This window comes from Cervus canadensis, chromosome 21, assembly GCF_019320065.1.
Source record: "Cervus canadensis isolate Bull #8, Minnesota chromosome 21, ASM1932006v1, whole genome shotgun sequence".
NCBI classification, from domain to species: Eukaryota; Metazoa; Chordata; class Mammalia; order Artiodactyla; family Cervidae; genus Cervus; species Cervus canadensis.
The window spans coordinates 11,123,943-11,145,116 of NC_057406.1; the positions used below are offsets into that span (position 1 = coordinate 11,123,943).

Sequence of the window (21,174 nt, forward strand, 5' to 3'; positions counted from 1 at the left end):
CCGTGAAAAATGCGGAAAGAAGTGCCGTGTTATGGGCCAGTTCACGTTTCCTTCTGCTTCACTAGCACCAGGAAAAGATAAAGATGACGGATTTGGGTGCAACGGCATATGTTAGATGGAGCATAAAACAAACAGACTTTTACTTAAATAATGAGAAAAAGACCATTAAAAAAAAATTCCATACTGAAACACTTTTCAACTCCTGGAAGGAGAAAAAAAGCAAAGTGCTAGGAAAATAAACAGGGGTTGTATCAAGCAGGTTGCAAGGAGAAGGAACCGGGCGGGAGGAAGGAAGGAAGTCGAGAGCAGGAGGGTGGCTATGGGCCCGCAGATGTCAGGGGGACCCCCTCCTTCTGGACAGTGAGGGTCTTTGCTAAGTGAGTTATTCTTGGACTCGACAGAGGACACACCTCTGGGCAGCTGATGTGTCTTCTCTTTCTGTCTGGACCCTAGAGAGAGCCATGGGGAGAGGGCAAGCTGACGGGGCCCCACTTGCAGGAGGGCGAACATTTGGGTCGCTTTTCCCAAAGAGCAGCCAGTGACTCCCAGCAGCAGGGGCGCCAGGGGGGCGAGTTAAACCCATGGACTTTGGGTCCCGTGGGCTCACACTGTAGCTGCTCCCCGCCGCACCCAAGGGGATCCACAGGCTCTGAGGTCCCAGGTCCTCTGCTGTGGGTGCAGTATTGCCTCCGTCTCTGAGCAGAACTCTGCGACTGCAGTTTCTTGTTCTAAAAAAGCCATGAGAGTCACAGGAGGTTGTCAAGCTTCCTTTCAGAGGCCCGTCAGTGATTTGGGGGCCACATTCTGGTGGGACAAGGGGACGGCTTTGGTCCTCAAAGCTCCATAAAGAGCCACATGCACTCCTGCTTCAGGGTTCCAGAGGCTATGGACCCAAAGCCCCCGCTCCGCGTGGCGCCCCAGCCCGCTCTCCGCACTGTCGGCCTGGAGCTGCCAGCCACGTAAGTGTGAACCACCCCCCACCGTCTCCTATGGGTTTAAGTCTCTGTTTCTCGAGCTTAGAAGACTCGGCGCTCGCCATCTCCCTCCGACTCTCAGGCGGAACCTCCCTGGTGGCCCCATCGCTCCTCCTGTCCACCTGCACCACCCTTCCCCTGCACCTGCCGCAGGTGCCCAGAGCCCGGCCTGGGGGTCCTTCCGCCCTCCCCCCCTCCCCCAGCAGGAAGTGTCTCTGGAGTCCTGCCTGACACCTGCCCACTGCATCTCCTCCTGCTCTGTCCACAGGCTCCTCAGTCACCGCCCCTCATCCCGTTAAAGCTCACCTTCTCCCGGCTGAAGGCATCTCTTGACCCCCCCCCACCCACTGAGAGGAATTTTCAAAATGTGTGTCTGTGTAGGTGTGTGTCTCTGAGTGTCTGTGTACATGTACGTGTGTCTGTGTATATGTGTGACTGTGTGTATATGTGTGACTGCCTGTGTCTGTGTACATGTATGTGTGTCTCTGTGTGTATGCGTGCATCTGTGTATGTGCCTATGTGTGTATATGTGTGACTGTGTGTACATGTATGTGTGTCTGTGTCTGTATATATGTGTGACTGTGAGTATCTGTGTATATGTGTGACTGTGTGTGTACATGTGTGTCTGTGTGTCTGTATGTGTGTCTCTGTGTATATGTTTCTGTGAGTATATCTGTGTATATAAGTGATGTGTGTGTCTGTGTACATGTATGTGTGTCTGTGTCTGATATATGTGTGACTGTGTGTATCTGTGTATATGTGTATCTGTGTGACTATGTGTCTCTGTACATGTCTGTGTGTGTCTGTGTATATGTGTGTGTGTGTCTCTGTATATGTATTTAGGCTGGAGGAAACTCTCCATCATCCGAGCACACTTCCCTACTTTACGGTCACTGCCCAATCCAGAGCTTTAGAGAGGCAGCAACTGCCTTAGCAACCAGAACCCCCTCTCAGCCCCCACAGTCTCTGGTGTACCCCGATTCCTAGTGTAAGGTTCCCCAGGTCCTGGCTGCCCCCCACCACCTCCCCTCCACCACGTGGGCTAGCCCTCATGGGGGAAGATGGAAGACGGACCGTTGGTGCAGCCTGGACTAGCATGACCTTGTGCAGGGTCACCCTTTACTCAGAGCAGCTTAACTGAGGTATAACTTACATACCAGGAAATCTGCCCATTGTGAGGGTCCAACTTACATACAGTTGTATGACCATCACCACTGCTTAGTTTCAGAGCTTGTCCATCACCCTGTGAAGTGATCTTAAAACCACGGTCCCTCCGCTCCAGCCCGGAGGACATCCTAGGACCCCTTGCTCTCTAGCCCAGCATGAGGAGGTGCCAGCAAGCACTCAGCCACCCAGAGCGCCCACCTGTACACCTCCCACCCTCATGGACTCTGGGTGAGGGGCCGTCTCTGGGACCTAAGATGAGAGCAACCCCCTCTGAGCCTTGGCCCAGAGTCGACCCAAAGCATCACTGGCTGGCAAACAGGCCTCGGAGTCTTTTTCTAAGTTGCAGATTAACTGAGAGGCTGTAGGGTTTCACGGAGGATGGGTCGGTTGGCGGTGGGGGCAGTTACATGAAATGATACTCAGAGAAGAAGTGGCACCAAGGAAGGCCCTGCTCTTTCCGGGGGCCTGTGGGACACCCCTGGTGTGTTTCTTCTGCCACAGCGAAGAGTTCCTGCCTGCTGACACAAGGTCACACCTCGGCAGGCCACGTGGACTTGGGCCGAGGCTCTGCTTGCCCTGTCATCGCTCAGCTCGCCAGCCAGCTCTGGAGCCTGACCCCACACACAGCCCAGGCTCCCTGAGACAACCAGGCAGAGGCCGTGAAGTCCAAACAGGCATCAGACACACTAGCTGCAGGGGCCTAAGAAAATGTCAGACCAAAAAGCACAAGAATTGATACCCCGTGATATCAAGAGAGGCTGGCGACAGGAGAAGGAGGCCCGGGTACTCTCCTGCTTCTTGCAGAAACAACCACCAACTGTCCCCTGTCGCTAACTACAGGAAGCTGCCAATGACCCAGGAGACACTTTGTGGGGTCATGTGAGAAGCTCTGGAGTCCTGGCAGGGGAGGGGAGAGGCAGGACTTACCCCCAGCCGGCGGGCGGCCCAGGATCGCGGGGTGCCTGGTCGGGCCAGCTGCATTCCACAGCCCCCTCTGTGCCCAGACGGCTTTGTGATGACTTCAGGCTCAGCACAGAGTAAACACCCTCCACGCTTTTTCCATGGACACGTTCTAACCCCAAACTGCCAGCACTGGCCTCCCGACCATCCAGAGGGAAAGCCGCCTTTCCCAAGAACATAAAACCTTCTTAACTAAATAGTCCATCTTGGCTGCAAAAGCAAACTTTCCTACAAGCTTCCTAGAAATTACTTCTCGAGCACCAAGCCTACGAATCACCTGAGCAAAGACCCCTCAGCGGAATGACGGCCCTGGGAGCAAACACGACAGAGGATCCAGAAGGCACACTCGCTCCAGCAGACACCTGCCCTTCCAGGATGCGGGTGGAAACAGCACCCACGGGCCACTGCTCAGAACTCACACTCGCACGCACCCTGCTCACAATCGCCTGACTGCAACAGTCTTTCTCACAACAGGCCGAGATAAGACAGCTGATGTGAAAAAAGAGACCTTGACATCCAAGCTCGGTCAACTTTTGTAACATCAAGCATGTTCTGGCTTGCATCCGCATGGTCCAAGCTTAGCCCCCACTGCCCTTGTGCAGAGGCGGGCACGCGGCGGTGCACTTACCAGGTTGGAATTCGTGGCGTTGGAGTCGTCCTCTGGGAAGGGAATATAGATCGCTAAGGCCACACAATTGGCAAAAATAGTCAGTAAAATAATGATTTCAAATGGCCTGGGGAGAGGGAGTTAAGGAATTAATGCCACGGGAAGCACCAGTGAAACACACACACACACACACACACATATATATATATATTTTTTTTTTAATGAAGATTCATAAGAATTTTGTTTAAACAATACATTCCAAGCCCCTTGTGTTCTGAAAAGAAACATATGCCTTTTTAAGTGCTTCTAATGGGGCCCCGCCAAAATTTTTCCTAATATGTCAAAAGCAGTGGAGGCCAGTCGCGTGCCAGAGTAAACACAGATTTCTAAAACTTTTTTCCCTTCTTTTATTTATTTAGATTGCACTGGACTTCATTTTCCCTCATGTGTGCACAGGGTTGCTTTTAAAGATTGGGGCCTGCTCCAGCCGGGACTCGCCCCCGCCCACCCTTTCCCGGGCCGCCCTGCCCGTGGGCTCGCCCGACTGCACTGGGGGCCCGACAAGGCTTGGCTTGAAACAGGAAGACCCTGTGGGGCTCAAGGCAGAGACTTGACTTCGACTCTTCAGCGAAATTTGGAAATAATACTTTCAATCTTTTAAGTTGAAGTTCAGAGTCTTTTTTTTTTCTTCCTCCTTATTCTCTGACAGCTTCCAGAGAGCCTGAAGGTGGCTAGGGGCTCTGGACCCCAGCAGCAGAGCAGCATGATCTGTGCGGGTGGGGGATGGCAGCTGGGTGCAGGGGTCTCTTCCATCTACTGAGGTCCTGCTTTCGGGGTGGGGGTGGGGCAGCCTGCATCCCAGGGTCTCCTGACTTGCTGCAGGTTGTGCTGGGGTTTGGAGGGTGGGGGGTGTGGGGATAAGCCAAGCCTCACTCCCCAACCCTTAAGGAGGTCCCTGTGCCCGGATCTCTGCATCAAAATATCAGGCAGATGCAAAAATGAGCAACTGTGATCATACACCTTCTGCCCTACACCCTCGATGGAAGGCCATGGGGTGGGGGGTGGGGGTGCTTCAGAGGAAGGGCCTGGCTCACGCTCTTCCAGCCCCATGTCCCCTCCTCCCCAACACAGCCACGTTTCCAGCCCAGACCATGGAACCTCACCAGAGGAGGATGAGAAAGAGGAGGGACATTCGTGGAGGGAGGGACCGCCTCCATCTCCAGGGAAGCCTGGGCTTGCAGAGCTCACAAGTCCTGAAGCAGACAAAGGCCTTGGAGACGGCCTGGTCCAAACCCCTGAGGCCCAGGGAGCCTGAGAAACTCCCAAGACCCACAGCAGGCATTGACCTGCCAGGCCAGAACCCAGACCCCTGCTTGCAGAGTCCACTGTCCACTCCCCTGCCATGGACGTCCCGGGATCTGAGTTCTCAGGGCAGCCTGGGGCCTGGAAGGAATTGGTGATCCTCCAGTTCAGGGCCCCCTGGACACTGTGCTGCCTACGGGTGGGTCCCCTCGGCCCTGAGGGTGGAGCTGGGCATCCGCTCACCCAGCATGCCCCCTCAACACTGTCAGTTTCTTGCTATTGAGAACACCTGCAGCAGGCACCCAGCCTCTCCACTGGACAGACCCAGAAAACAAAGCAGCGCCTCCCAGGGCCGAGCTGGCAAATAGCGGAGTCAGGTCTGAACCAGAGCTCCTGACTCATCTTTTCCAGCAGGCCGTGCTGCCTTTGAGCTTGTCAGGGATGCATGGGGAGTTGGGATGCTGGTGGGAGGAAGGCTGGATGCTGATGCTGACCAAAGGCTTGCCCGCCAGGCCCTGCTCTGACCGCCCTGCTCAAACCGCAGCGTGGTGGGCAGTTGTCACCCCATTCCTACATGAGGAAACAGAAGGTGATGGGATGCGTCAACTTGCCCAGAGTCACCCTCGCTGGGGTAGGATGGGGTTGGACCAGAAAGTCTGGCTCTGAAGTCTGAATTTGTCAGGAGTCTTCTACACTGATCCACTCTGAAATCATCCCAAGCAATTGTTGCTGTTAAAGTTTTGTGGGAACTTTTTTGGTGGACCATTTTTCAAGTCTTTATTGAATTTGTTGCATATTGCTTCTACTTTATGGTTCTGTTTTTTTTCGCTGGGAGGCATGTGGGATCTTAGTTCTCCGACCAAGGATTGAACCCGCACCACATGCGTTGGAAGGTGAGGTCTTAACCACTGGACCTCCAGGGAAGTCCCACCCTAAGTGTTTTTAGGAAATTGGCTCTTTCAGGCCCCCTCCCACGTGGCCTCTTCCCTCTCGCCCTGTCCCCACTTAGCCCAGGCTGGGCATCTTGGTCCCCCTCATCTGTCCTGGGGCTCCCCCAGGCAACCAGGACAAGAGCCAGGCCTCAAATGTCAACCTGTCCCCTCCCCGCAGGTGGGTGGCAGCTGAGTCCAGGTGTCTCCTGCTCTGACGGCCCCCAGCCTCCAAATTCAGACTATCCTTTCATCACCTTGTGTTAAAGCTCAGAAACCACTCAGGCCAGTAAGCAAGGCTGCATGGTGCAGAGAAGATGTCCACTGTAAGCTGGGAGTTCAGACCCAGGTCCAGTCCCCCTGGGGCCCCGCTGAGCTGCTGGCCTCCTCCTGGCCTCCCCCAACCACCCCCCCACCCCTCACCAGTGCCTTTCTCCTAAACTCAGGACTCATGGGGAGAGGGAGCGGGGATGTGAGTTCAGGGCACCTGGATCTGAATCTCTGGTGTGGTTAGAGCGAATTCAGCTCCTCCCGGCCCCCTGCCCCACCCTGGACACATGGCCCGGCTGCCCCTTCACAGCCCCGACCAAGCGGTGCTGACAGCAGCCTGATGGGGACCCACAGATCCAAGCTTCTGACCCAGGCAGCGGACGCCTCGGCCCCGGGACCCACTGCCCAGCTCTGCAGTTATGCCGGGCTTAGGCCACCTCCTCTCAAGTGATTTGGGACTTCAGGGGTTCAGGCTTTGACAGAACAAACATTTCTTGCTAAACAGAAATGTCCTTCTGTCTCGAGTCATCTCCTTATACCTTTCATCCACTCCCAAAACTTGTAAATCTTTCCATGGAAAGTCGTCAATGAAACCTAACACCCGCCCTAAACCCCAGGAGACGTGGTGGGCCTGCCCAGATGGCTTCTTCCTAGGAAAATGCCTGGCACTGAGTCCAGGGTCCTAGTCCTGTCTGTGCCAATCTGCAGGCTCCGTGTCCTCACTGGGAAAGTCGGAGGCACACGCACTCACCCTCAGGGGCCTTCCCATCTCCCCCACCCCATGATTCCTGGGTGGGATTGCTCCGTGAGAGCCCAGCCCTTCAAAGCCTCGTCCTCTGCAGCCTGCGCTCACCGGGTTCTATGCAGACACGGGGTCTGTGTCATCCCCCAGGCTGGTGGTCCCCAACCCAGCTGCATCTGGAGAGTTCAGCCAGGCCCAGGCAGAGCTCAGACACCTGCGCTTTGTCCCAACCCCCCAAGGAACGCTGATGGACTCCTCCAACCTCACGGGGAGGTCACACGGCTGTGCCAGCCCACAGATCAGGAGGAGGTGACATGTCAACCCTCACTGAGTGAGCCCTGAGCAAGCTCAGCCCGTCAAGCGAGGAGAAACAGCCCCTTAGTCTTGTTTCCTTAAACACTGCTTTTATGTACGGAGCAATCCCCGAGGAGCTGGCTCTACAGGCAGCTTCCCAGGCCCCGTCCACAGAGGCGCTGACTCAAGGCTGGGGAGGGCCTAGAACTCTGCATTCCAACCACGCCCGGTGACCGACCCAGGGGTCTGAGAACAACCCGCCGCAGGCCACACGGCCAAACCCAAAGGATACTTCCACTCGACGATGCTGATGCAGGCCCTCCGGATGGGGTTCTTTAGGGTCAGGCAGAGCAGGGCGCGGGGCGGGCGGGTGGCCGTCGTGCTGCCCTGCTTCTTGGGCTTCCCGTACTGCTGCCGCTTCCGCTGCGTGGAGCTGACGGTGGAGATGGTCGCGTTGCCAGCGCTGCCCATCAGCTTGGCCTGCCGGGCCGCATCTATGGCGGCCTGCCAGGACAGGGCGGCCCCCGGCGTGGGGATGTGCTCGGGCGCCAGCCCCGCGGCTGCATTGGCGTTCATGTTGGCGTGAGCCGGGCGCGGGCTCCCATAGCTGGGACCTGCAGGAGAAGACAGGGACAGTGGTCACTGCGGGGGGGACCCAGGAGCCCTGGCAATGCGATCTGGGCCCCAGACTCGCAAGTATCTTTTTAAAAATTTCATTTCAAACCACTGCAGGAGCCGGGGAGGCGACCTATGGAAACACCAGATTGTGACCCTGGGTCTGCTCTGGTCCGAGTTCAGCCCAGGTCATCTGTGTGACCCTGGACATGTCTCTCCCCTCATTTTAAGAGGAAAATATGCATTAAGCACTTGGGGATCTCAGAAACACAGCGAGGATGCAGAAAAGGAGAAATATGCTATGCAACACATGGCAGCTAAAATATATACTTATAAGCACACATACAAATAGAATAGAATTGAATGGTTGTCTACAGAAGGTGAGGCACGAAATGAGAACAGGATACGGGGACAGGAAAAAGAGAATGAATGAATGAGAGCCGCTGCATGAATCAATGCTGACAAATGTACAGCAAATTGGAGGGTATAATTCACTCAAATCTCTGACCTGAGCTCCAAAATAAAAGTAAGAATCTTAAATGAAGGGGTTGGACCAAAGCAAGGTGACATCCAGGTACCGCAAACCCATCTGGCGATGGGTGTTGTTGAAAAGGAGAGCCGGCAGCTGTGAGGGTTTTAAATCACGACAGCATGTCCCATGATGTCCCCCCAATTGAGCAATAGGATCTATGGGCCTTCCTGACATAAGTTGGCCTTCTGTGATTGTTTTCTCAGCAGAGGTGACACAGAGGCGACTTCTAAGGTAAGTGGAAAATCTGAAACACCAGCCCTGGGCCACCACGCTGTCAGGAAGCCCCACCAGCCTAGTGGGGGTGGGGAGTCCTGTCCAGCCCCCAGCGACTCCAGCTGTCATCTGACTGCAACCCCACGACAAGACCCCAAGCCAGAACGGCCCAGGGAGCCCTTCCTGAACTCCTGACCTGCAAAAACTGGAGCAGCCCAGTGTGCGCTGCAGAGAGCCACTTGTTCGGGGTGACTCACTGTGTAGCATTTGGCGTCTGGGAAATGGCGCTGTGTAGTGGGTGTGGCCAGGAGGGGACAGAGGGACAGAAAACCTGGGCAGGACCCAGAGGAATCCAGCATAGACACCTCTGCATGGCTCTGGCTTGAAGGCAACACAAAGCTCCAAGACTGTCCCCACAACACGGCCCAGGCCTGGTGGGTTCTCCCCTGTCTGCCCGCTGACACCTCCCCAGAGAAGCCTACAAGGTCCACCAAGAGACCAACCCAGTCCGGGCCCCTGGGATGACCTGTGACCTTGAGACTGGCCACTGGCCAGGCTCCGTGGGATGAGGAGGTGCTGCGAGAATGGGGTGACATTGTGGGCAAAGAGCCTGGCATCTGGAGGCCACGTCAGTCGCCCCGGAGAGAGTGGCCAGAGCCAGGCCAGGGGTGTGGACATCACTTGCAAGCCTCCTTCAATAACTCTCTTCTCTGCGTCATGTGCACGGGGTTCTTCCAGGGAAGCTGCTGGCCGCCTCCTGGGGCCCCGTCCCCCTCCTCAGAACAGGCTGGACCCAGATGACCACGTGGTGCCTCGCCCAGTGCCCCTCCTTCCCACAGTCAACTTGGGCTCACCCTTCTAGGTTTGCCCTTCAAAGTTACTTTTGCTCCCAGCTGGCCCTCTCACCTTCACCACCGACCTTGTCCCCGACAAGGGCCAGTTCAGAGATGAGCACGTGACCCAGCTTAGCCTCAGATCCCAGAGACACTCCGTCCTGGAGACAGACTCTGACAACCGCTGGGCTCCTGTGTCCAGCCACACGTGATGCCAGCTCCACCTCTGAGCTCTCCAGCCTTACGCCTTAGGTAACTTCACTTAAGGTGATCTCAATTGGCTTTCTGGCCCCTGCAGACCTAATGCGCTTGCTCAAGTGCCTCAAAGCCCCTACCTGTCTGGACTGCCACTCCTGCCAGTTTCCCAAGTCTACGTCCTCCCACCATCACACCAGTGACACATGGAAGTTTCCAGTTTCACGCCACCTGACTGATGGGACCACCACGCGCTGTGTTCCTTAAGGGCTCTGGGACTTTTCTGAGCACTACAGGAAGGCATATCGTGACAGGTCACTGATGGCTGTGCAGGCAGGAGGGGCGGGTGGGTGGCATTTTTTCACAGAGGTACAGGTGCCCGTGACCCACCCGCTGGGCCCGAGAGGAGCCCTCCAGGTCCGCGTAGGTGACAGCTGGTCTGCACCTTCCCATCCATGGCAGCTGCTCCCGCACCGGTGCCATCTGGTCCCTGTGGCATCAGAACCCTACCCCCACTCCCGGCCTGGAGAGCAGCCTCTGAGCTCTCCTCAACACACGGCCTGTGCCCTGCAGACACGGGCTCCGCGTCTCCGTCAAGGACCCAGAGGAGCCAACCCCTTCCAGACAGGGGTCCTGCCCCTCACACGCTCACCGCTATCATCACTGTGGGGGGTCCCAAGCTTACAGCGAGGGACAGCCTGCTCGGCCAGGCCTCTGCCTTTCTTAGGAGGCCCCAGAGGAAGAGACTGGAAGACAGGACGTGATGCATCAAGGCACCTGCTGCACAAGGGCGCTGTGACAACCATCAGGTGTGGGTTCCCGTCACCCACGAGAGCAGAGGATGTGGAGTGAGGCTGGAGATACTGTGTCCACTCGCTCCGTGTGTGTGTGCTCACAGGGGGCCATGAACCCCCTGCCCAGTTCGTGGCCTCGGGGTGAAGGGCCTGCAGTTCTGACCCCAAGGAGACCCTTTGTGTTTGATGTGACCCTCATTAGGCACCATCCAGCATGGCATCAGCCCCGGGGCCCCCAGGGTGGAGGAGGGTGGACATGCCACCCTGGACCAAGCAGGTCCGACGTGGCCAGGTTCCATGTGTTTACCAGATTCACCAGCAGGGGCTGTGACCCTGTTTGCCAATTTGATCTGTGAGAAGCCACCTTCCTTCCTCGACCCCTGGCTTGGCCAGCCTCTTCCGGAGCTCCTGGATCAGCCACTCCTCTTCCCACAGGGCCATGGAAGCAGCCGTGAACCCCTCTGACACAAGGACCCGCTAGGCCACACTCTGTCCTGATGCGAGGCCTCGATGGTACCTGCCTCCCTGCTGCCCTCAGGTGTCCCCCAGCCCCCCAAGCTCTCTCACAGCACCAGCCACGTGCCAACCTGACCATCCCAGAGTCCACGGATGATGTCGGAAAGGAAGGCAGCAAGGCAGAGAAGATACCCATCACCCAGGGAGGCCGGCGTGGGTGCATCCTGGGCCCCAAGCCGTCAAAACCAGGGCCCCACGGAGCCCAGAGGCAGTTGGAAAGGCTGGTCTGGGTGGGCTGGCTTCGGAGCCACTCGAGCCTCGGTGACCTTATTTACACTGTGAACCGTTCCCAGAGCACTGGGACCTCTCGGGAGAGCACCATCTGGAGAAGCACACACGAACAGGCCCGCGGGGAAAAGAGGAATGACAGCCTCCCCAGCCAGAGGGCAAGAAAACAACCTTCAGTGTCTCAGTCCTGGGGCCCGAGCACAGCTGCAGCCCTGCAACCAGGATGGGGGTGGGAGGTGTGTGGACACACACACAGGCACACAGACACACAAGACACAGACACACACAGATACACATACATACAGATTCATAAGACACAGACAAACACGGACACACACAGATACACACACAGACGCACACACGGACACACAAGACACAGACACATACAGGGACACAGACACATGCACACACAGACGCAGACAGACACACAAACACACACGCAGACGCATGCACACACACAAACACACACACAAGAGACATGTGTGGCCCTGCAGGCTGGCCCCTGCCGAGGCTATACCTCAAGGCCCAGCTCAGCCTCCCCCACCCCACATGACTGTTTCCCACCCTAAGTGACTGTCCCCCATGCCCTGGGATGACTCCCCAGTCAGGTCTGAGGCTCCATCAGAACCCACGGGGCCCACGAAAAGAGGACACGGCGATCTGAGAATGAAAAGCTCCATCTCGGACCCCACATGGATGGCTCCAGAGCAGAGCGTGGAGGGAGGGAAGCGCTCTGTGTCTCTGACGGCTTCTGTTAGCAGGAAATAACCACCCAATGCAAAGAGACCAATTTTCAAATTACAAAGCTGATTCAAAGCTCAGTCTCCTGGCTGCCAGCTGAAAAGATGCCACTGTCTAAGTAAGCTCCAGCTCCTGCCTTCCCGGACGATCTGCCCAAGCCCAGGGCGGCAGCCCAGCCGACCAAGCTGTGTACACAGGTGGGCATTCATAGTGGACACCTTCCTTGTATAGGAGAAAGTGTCTCCCACTTGAGAAGGAGCCCAGCTGCCCTGGGCAGCACCTCTCACTGCACCCACGGCTCTGCTCCAAGGGACCAGGACAAGGCATCAGTCAGCCTCAGGACTGTCTGCTCTGCTAGGGTTCAAACAGGAGATGAGCTCAGGACTTGGGCTCCCCTGGGGGCCCTCAAAGAGCTGGGACCTGGAGCCTGGAGACAAAAAACCAAGTGGTTTTCTTTAATCTGCCTGCCTGTATGCACCTGCCCCAGGGCCCCCATCCCAGAAGAGGCCCAGTCTCTGCTCACTGAGGCCCGTGATGACGACATCCTGGTGAGGACGACTTGGAAAACAGTGCTGGGACTGGCCATCCGCACCCGAGAGGACGAGCTTTCCCAGGCTCCCTGCTGTGACCACAGAGGAGCATTTCCAGGGAAGAGGCTGTGAGCAATGACTCCCCCCTCTGGTGCCCCAGCCTGGTCCAGGCCGCAACCCATTTCTTGCCTGAGATGCGGCGGCAGCTCTATTTCCCTCATCCTCCTGCCCGTCCCCAGTCCAATCTCCAGGCAGCAGGCAGAGTGACCTTTTAGAAATATCAATCATGAATCAGGCCCCATCATCCTCCCAGTTAAATCTCTTCAAAGTCAAGGCTCTGCCATGGGTTGTGAGCCCACAGCAGTGGCCCTGCCCACTTCTCTGCACTTCCTCCCTCAGCCTGGTCCACCCCTTTCCTGCCGTCACGGCCCCATTTCACTCAGACAAGCTCTGTCCTCACCTGCCCCAGGACCCTTGCATGTCCTCAGTATTCTGTTCCCTTTGCTCTCAGCTCAGGCAGTCCTTCTCAAATCCCCTCCCCGACCCCCCAGTGTAAACCCCAGTGGCCAGCATGCCTTCACATCAACCCTCAGAAGAGAAGCCCAAACCCCCGGTGCCAGAAGGGACCCCCAATTAGCCATGTGTGTGGAAGGAGTTCGGAGCCACTGACCAGCTTTGTGAACACGACCTCCCTCTCTGGCCTTGGCACCTTCAGCTGCACACAGAGGGGTCTCTCCCAATGGCCGGGCTTTGAACACACACAGTACAACCTCAGCTGATTTACAGAGATGGATGCATTCCTGTAACACAAAGGTGTGTGCTTTCTCTCTGGTCAGAAGCCACCCAAGGTCTTCGCAGAAGCCCGTGGTGACCCGGGGCCTCTGTTCCCTTTAAGAGCAGAGCAGCCGACCTGAAACAGAAACCGAGCTCTCTCTGCCCATTAAAGGCCAAATGAGCAGCAACCAGGAGGCCATTAATCTTCTCCATCGAGCGCGTTGCTGAGATAGCCGGGTGCTCGCACGGGGAGGACGGGACGCTGTCTGGGCTCAGCAGACAGTCCAGGCCGGCCTTCGCAGCTCGGGGTGCTCCCCATGGGGAGGCTGGGGTCCCTCTTGGCTCCGGATGGGCTGACTCAGCAGCCATCCACCCTCCTCCCCTGCGCCCTCCTGTCTCAAAGAGGCTGGACACACTTTCCGATCTCCCTGCAGCCAGATTGCTGTGGCCGTGGGGCTGACCAAGTCACGGCCTGAATTGAAACGAAGTTCAGTGGGGAGGGTGTTCATGTTACTACTCTTGCTCAGTAGAGACAGAAAGCTCTGGCGGTGGCTTCCTGGTCCCTGGACTGCAGATAACATGCTATGATCTGAAGCCAGCTCCAGGCAAGGCCATGTCCAAATCCCCCAGCTTCCCATCATCCCATGGCCCTAGTCCCCTTGGCAATCCAGCATGGTTCTGGGATCACTCCCAATGCATCCCCTGCCACCTGCTTCCCCAATCCTTCTAGCTGGTTTGTAAGCCCTTAAATTAAGTACCTTTCAGGGACTTCCCCAGTGGTCCAGTGGCTAAGACTCTGCCCTCCCAATGCAGGGGATCCGGGTTTGATCCTGGTCAGGGAACTAGATCCCACATGCTGCAACTAAGACCAGGCACAGCCAAATAAATAAAATTTTAAAAAAGGTATCTTTACTCTTAAAATGGCTATAGCAGTGTCTGTTGTAGGTCTGAACCTTGACCTCGACTGACCCAGCCAGGCTACAGTAGCATTGTCCTACAGAACTTCTACAATGATGGAGCTGCTCTGTAATTCTGGGTCGTCCAACGTGGTAGCCCCAGGCCCTGGCTTTAAGCACTTGACACAGCTAGTGCAACTGAGGAACTACATTTTGAATCATGTTTGATTGCAGTTCATTTGCATTTAAGTAGCCTCCCTTGGACAGCAAGGAGATCAAACCAGTCAGTCCTAAAGGAAATCAACCCTGCATGTTGACTGCAAGGACTGATGCTGAAGCTGAAGCTCCAATACTTTGGCCACAAAATGAAGAGCCGACTCACTGGAAAACACCCTGATGCTGAGAAAGACTGAGGGCAGGAGGAGAAGGGGGCAAAGAGGAGACGGTTGGACAGCATCACCGACTCAATGGACATGAGTTTGAGCAAACTCCAAAAGACAGCAAAGGACAGGGAAGCCTGGCGTGCTGCAGTCCATGGGGTCGAAAGAGTTGGACACGACTGAGCGACTGAACAACAACAAGCCTCCCATTCCTAGCAGCTACAGCGTGGACGGGGCCATCCATATCCAGAGAAAGTCGTGACGGGAAGAGCAGGATGAGGAGGGATAGGTGTGAGAAATGGGAGAGTCCTCCAGAGCACCGAATCCCAACTTGTGAAGGAACTTAAAAAAAGCAATCCAGCCCTGATCCAGACGCTGTTGGGTGGGTGGATTTTCTGATCAGGAAATAACCACCCTATGCAGGAAGATGCATCTTCAAAGCATACGAGATTCTAAGATCCAACAAAAAACTCAGAAACAAAAGGTCATTCTTCAGGGTTAACACACTAGACGAATGAGAAACTCGCTTTCCCAATGGGCAGACAGGGATGCTGATGTTTCCCCAACCCCAGCTGAGCCCACAGAACCCAGCCTAGGAGATCCTGGCCAGGATGGAAGCCCTCGTCCCAGTCGAGCCCCGAAGGTGTCTCCTGAGCCTGTCAACCATGAGCTGTGTGCCTGCTCCTTCTCTTACCTGAGCTGTCCCTGCACTATTTTCCAAGTCTCCTCGTGGTCCCTTTGCCCTCCTCTTCACTCGTCCTGGACCCCAATTTTATAAAAGCCACTAAATAATGAAAAACTTATAAAATAATTTATTATTTTTTAAAAACAGAAATGTTACTAGTGGTTATCTTCAGTGATGAGTGACATTCATTTGCGTGGGGCCGATCAGCCTGGCATTCAGGGCCCTGGACTCAGAACCAGGCTGGCCGGATTCCAGTCACATGACCTCCTGGTACCTGAGATTCCTCACCTGGGAAACGGAGATGATAACAGAAGCTAACACACACGAGTTAATAAATGTACAACCTTCAGAAGACTACTTTAGACGGAGACCCTTATAAGTACCAGCTATTTTTTCATTAGTTTGTTTTCCAAATTCTGTATAATAAATCATTCTTTGATAATGAAAGAGAAAAAAAAGTTACAGTTTTGTTTGACTGTGTTAAGTTAACCTTCCAGAAATTGCTGTGGCTGAACCAGCATCAGGTTCTTGTCCAATTTCATGTAATATCAGGTGGGTGCCATGAGGTCTGAACAGATATGGGCACAGGCCGGGAAAAGAGTCGGGTCAGGACACCTGGGGCCCTGTACACACGTACACGGCATGCACACACCACACATACAACACATGCAAATACATGCAAATACATGCAAACACACGCGCACACAGCTCCCTGTCCTCCCCCAGACATGGTTACTCCTCATCCAGGTGGGACACAAGCAGGATGGAGCCGACTCTATGCTCACGGGCCCCTCACAGATGTACTCTGCATGGAGCATGACGCTTCTTTCATTTAGAAAAGTCAATGCCGTTTATCTCATTTATCCCTGTGAAGCCTCTGCCAGACAGCAGGCAGACGAGATGTGGAAAAGCAACGAAAAATGAGCAAGTGGCCCTGAGGCCACTGCCCCTCTGTAAACACTAGGCTGCGAGTAGACATGAACCCACCGTGATGCTCTCCTGACTTTGGGGGGAAGAACCAAGCCAGAAGCCAACAGACATGAATCCCAGGCCCTGCTCTGTAGCCAATTTTTCGGGGTGCTCGGGAGGTTCGCTTTCCCTCTGTGGCTCTGAATTTCCCCTTCTTTAGAGTAAGGAGGCTCAGCGGCGACCATAAGAGTCCCTCCCAGCCCAGATATTCACATCTCAGAACCCTGTGGTCCAGCCCCTCACCCCTCCCAGGCTGGTGCAACTCCCACCAAGTTCCTCGCTGCCCAGGTCTCCTCCACACTGGCCTCAGGACAAGGGCCGAGAGGGTTCAGCCCACCACCCACACCCCTCTGCTCCCTGGCCTGGGAGGGGGTGCTCGACCTTGCTCAGTGGCTGCCCCCAGCCAGCCTGGGCAAGCCCCACCTCAGGCCCACATGGCCAAGAAGTCAGCAGAGAGGACAGCTTTCCAGCCCTCATTTCTTTTCTAGCTTATCATCCCACGGTCTCCCCAGGACTTCAGGGTCTCAACACAGTCTACCTGGAAGCCCTCAAAGACAAGAAGGGTGCTTCACACCCACTAGGATGGTGTCATCAGAACACCAGAAAGTAACGAGTGCCGACGAGGACATGGAGAAAGCAGAAGGCTTGGGTGAGGTTGGTAGGAAGGTAAAATGGTGCAAATGTGATGGAAAATAGCATGGTGGTTCCTCAAAAAATTAAACATAGAAATCACCATATGATCCAGCAATTCTGCTTCTGGATATTTATACAGAAGAAGAAAGTGGGGACACCCATGTTCACAGCAGCATTATACAGGACAGCCAAAAGCAGGGAACAGCCCCAGTGTCTGTCGACAGATGCACGGGACAGACGAAGGGATCAACACTCTGTCATACATACAATGGACTATCATTCAATCTTAAAAAGGAAAGAAATTCTGACGCAGTGTGTCAGACGCTTCAACACAAAACTTGAGGACAAAATGCACAGTGAGATAAGCCACAAAGACAAATATCACATGGTTCCACTTACAGGAGATACTCAGAGTAGTCAAATTCAGAGACACAGAAAGTACCATATAGGTTAGCAGGGGCTGGGGAGGGGGCGGGCAGAGCTCTGGAGACGACAGTGGTGCGGAGAGGACAACAGTGCAAATGTACTTGGTGCCACTGAATTACACACTTTATCAAAGTTACAATGGTAACTTGTGTTGTGTCCATTTTACATATTAATAATATTAAAAAATAAAAAGCTTTATTTAATTCAATTTTGTTTTAAAAGCCAAAGAGGGATGAGTGTTGGACTCAGAGACCTTGGAAGAACATCCCCAGACTCAGACACCTGTACAGACAGGTCCACCCTCTGTGGGAGAGAAAGCTCAGACCTGAGGGTCTGACCATCTCAGACTATCTCTGGCTCTGCCCAGGTTCTGGAGCATCCCTAGGTTCTGGAGCATCCCCAGATTCTGGAGCATCTCAAGGTGATGGAGCATTCCCAAGTGGAGAATCCCGGGACACTGGAACATCCCTAGGCACTGGAGCATCCATAGGTGATGGAGCATCCCCAGGTGATGGAGCATCCCCAGGTGGAGAATCTCTGGACACTGGAACATCCTTAGGCAAAGGAGCATCTACAGGCACTGGGACACCCCCAAGCAATGGAGTATCCCCAGGCACTGGAGCATCCCCAGATGATGGAGCATCCCCAGGTGATGAAGCATCCCCAGGCACTGGAGCATCCCCAGATGATGAAGAATCCCCAGGAGGAGCATCCCCAGGTGATGGAGCATCCCCAGGCACTGGAGGATCCCCAGGAGGAGCATCCGTAGGCAGCTGCAATGGCTTCTTTCCATAGCCCATACCCCACATAGCAGGTATAAAAAGATGTCTTTGCTGAGGGAATCTGCTTTCTCCTCCGCATCCTGAGAGTTCCCATTGCCAATGACAATGCTGCATGGGACCCCGGCTGGAGTCGACTGATCCAGCTTCTCTGGATCTCAAGTTCCTGCTCTTCCCTCAGAACCTCCTGTGTCTCTCCCTTGCATGTGTTGCTTCTTGTCCTTCTGGAGCCCCAAGCAGCCATTTCCCTTCTTCCTTCTCAGGTTTCCTGAACATCTTCAAGACCAGGAGCCTCTGGGCCCTCCCTGGCTCCTCAATCCATCCTTTTCTCCAAGGAGGACGGAGGGGACAGTGGGTCCTAGTGGGGTGCAGGGACTGGGGGTCATTCTTGGTGCTTCCCAGACCCTTCCCAGGCCTCCAGTGCACCCACAGTCTGGGCCAGGAGGAAAAGTGGTAGTGGGGGGAGGGGACATGAGAAAGTCCATGTACAAGAATGCAGGGGAAGGCAGAGGTCAAAGCACTTTCATTTTTCTTCCCAGGAGGGAGCGACATTCACAGAGCAGAAACCAGGGCTGTAGAGATGCTGTGGAACTCCGTAGGTCTGCCGCTCTGGCCCCGTCTACGTGACTGTCCTCCAACTGAGTCCCTCTGGCAATCAGGAGGGTGACAACCTTTTGACAACTCAGATCTGGAGCTGGTCCGTGGAGACCGAGGGAGAGCAAAGGGTGTGGAAACCCTGGACACTAGGGAGAAACCCCAAGGGAACTGAGGGACTAAGGGAGCCGAGGAGGAAGCCTGGTGGTGGAGGCACCCATCTGGAGCCATGTCCCTCGTGAGCCCCCAGAGCCCGGGCGGGGGAGCCACACGTCTGAGGCCTGGGCAGCTCTGAGCTGTTCCAAGGATTTCCAAAACTTTTACAAGCCCTTAGCAGGCGCAGCCATACACGAAGCTGCGGTTGTTCACTGGGGTTCTTTCACTGTTGACCTTGTCCATGTGAGTTGGCTCCGGGCCCACAGGAATGCAGGGGCCCACCAGGCAGGGTGCAGTCCTCAGCCCTCCCCCCTCCACCCCAGGTCAAGGAGACCAGGACGAGGTGTGCTGGTCCTGGGCGCATATCTGCTCCCCACTCCCAACTAGGGACTGTGTGACTCTGGACAAGTTCATCCCTGCTCTATGCTTCAGTCAAGTTGACCAAAGGACCTCTAAGGCCCTGTACACGGTTCTACATTCCCTGATTCCAGAATTTAGGTGTTAGTGGTGGAAGGATTTATCATTTGGAATGTGCTGGTGAACGTACCTTCTAGATGATGTCCCCCCTCACTCCTGAATTTCCCCTTTTACTGCTAATAAACTCTTAAATCTGAAAAGCACCACAGACCCAGTGGACGGATGGATGGATGAGTCTGCCGTGGCTCCAGAAGTGGGCTGTGTGGTGCCCGCTCCCCATAGCACCCAGCCTTGGGCACCTGCTGCCTCACCAGGCCGCTATTCCTGGCCCAACTGATGTGCTGGAGCTCGACAGTGCCCTCAAATGTCTGACTCGGTGGGAACCTCCCAACATTTGGCTTTTCCCATCTGTGAAATGGGGATATGACAGCTGGCTGACAGGGGCAGAGCGGACCTGGGTCCTGGATGGCGAGTACCTGTCTCCACACACATCCAGGAGGGGACGGGGTCCAGGGTCACCTGCTCGGCTCTGCTCTCCTCACTCAGCATCTCACCAAGAAGAGCATCCTTTCCTTAGAAAACAGGCTGCACCACACAAAGCTGTGTGATGGGTGGTACCCTGGCCGCTGGCACCTGACCTGAGACACTGTGCTGAGCACAGAGATGAAAGGCAGTTCTCCTGATAAAACTGTGGGCTTGGGGCTCCCAGTCAGGATGACCAGTGCCCTGTCCAACCTGCTGGTTGAGCCAAGGAACTATGAAGCCCCACCCACTGACCCCAAGTCATGGGGTATCAAGCAAGTATGGAAACAAGTCATGACCGGGAGAGGGAGGGATGCCTGCCTGGGATGTGGGGTTGGGACAGGAAGTTCCTCCCATGACTGGGCACATGCACACGCATACAAGCACATGCAAACATGTGTGTCCCGAGTGTGCACCATGGAGGTGTACAGTATCTACAGGAAGGGTGCATGCCAGCCCGGCAGATGGAGGATGGTACCTCTGACAGTTGGAAAAGGCAAAGAAACTGACTCTGGACTTCCCTGGTGGCAGAGTAGGTAAGAATCCACCTGCCAATGCAGGGGACATGGGATCGATCCCTGGTCTGAGAAGATCCCACATGGATTTGCAGGTGTGGTTGAGAATTCATTCATGTTTCTCACTTGCTTTAGGATACACTAAGACAAACATCCTGGACCATACGAACCGGACTGCCCTAGGGACCTCACTCAAGTAGAGTCAGACAGTAGTCGTCTTTTTGTGCCTGGAGTATTTCACTCAGTGTAACCCTCAAAGTTCATCCCTGTTGTAGCCTGTGACAAAACTTCCTTCCTTTCCAAGCTCAACCACACCTCCTGTGAATCCATCCCCACTTAATGGACAAGACCATCCAAGACCGAGTGGATGACAAAATAGGTCATGGAATTCAGGCATCTCAGCTCTTGAATCAAGAAGACAATAGCCCCTCCTGCTTATGAAATGGTTGGGAAATATCACCCACAGACAAATACTTTTCCTATGAGCATCTCTCAGAACAGGTATGAACTGGAAGCACAGCACCAGATTCTTTTGTTAAGAACCGCAGAGCAAGGGAAGACTCTGAGCTACCCATCTGCCTCAGGCACCAGCAGGTCACATCTAAGAGATGGGCTCTGCCTTCTCTGGCCCCCATCCCCAGATCCCAGCATTCTGGAATTCATTAATTCTTTCTTCGCCTCTTACCCAAACATCCCTCACTAAAATGTGAGACACTTTCTTCTTTTTCAGAGTAACAAAAGAACGTCTACTGTAACGCCATCCCCTTTAAAGCAATTTTTAAACCAATGTTGCACGTATATATAAAGACCGGCTCTACCCTTCAGGCTTGTCTCCTCCAAGACACACAGCCAGTTCCTTCGGTTTCCCAAAGCCATGTTTCCACTGTCTTCTTTTACGACTCTCATTGCTAGTCTTCACACTGTCTAATTGTCTCTAAAAATAGTCTCAATCCATAGCCAGCATCCCAGGAAGGACTTCAGAGCAT

The 21,174-nt window shown here is 54.8% G+C and overlaps 1 protein-coding gene across 17 annotated transcripts in view; it reads right to left on the reverse strand.

Annotated features, from left to right (window-relative positions):
• CACNA1C (calcium voltage-gated channel subunit alpha1 C) overlaps positions 1 to 21,174 on the reverse strand; it is a 449,723-nt gene that overhangs the window by 329,249 nt on the left and 99,300 nt on the right. For all 17 annotated transcript variants that reach the window (XM_043441750.1, XM_043441741.1, XM_043441743.1 and 14 more), the window contains exons 2-3: positions 7,538 to 7,859; positions 3,730 to 3,835 (exon numbers count right to left, since the gene is read on the reverse strand). In XM_043441750.1, the coding sequence (XP_043297685.1) occupies positions 3,730 to 3,835; positions 7,538 to 7,859 (428 nt within the window). The remainder of the gene's footprint in view (positions 1 to 3,729; positions 3,836 to 7,537; positions 7,860 to 21,174) is intronic.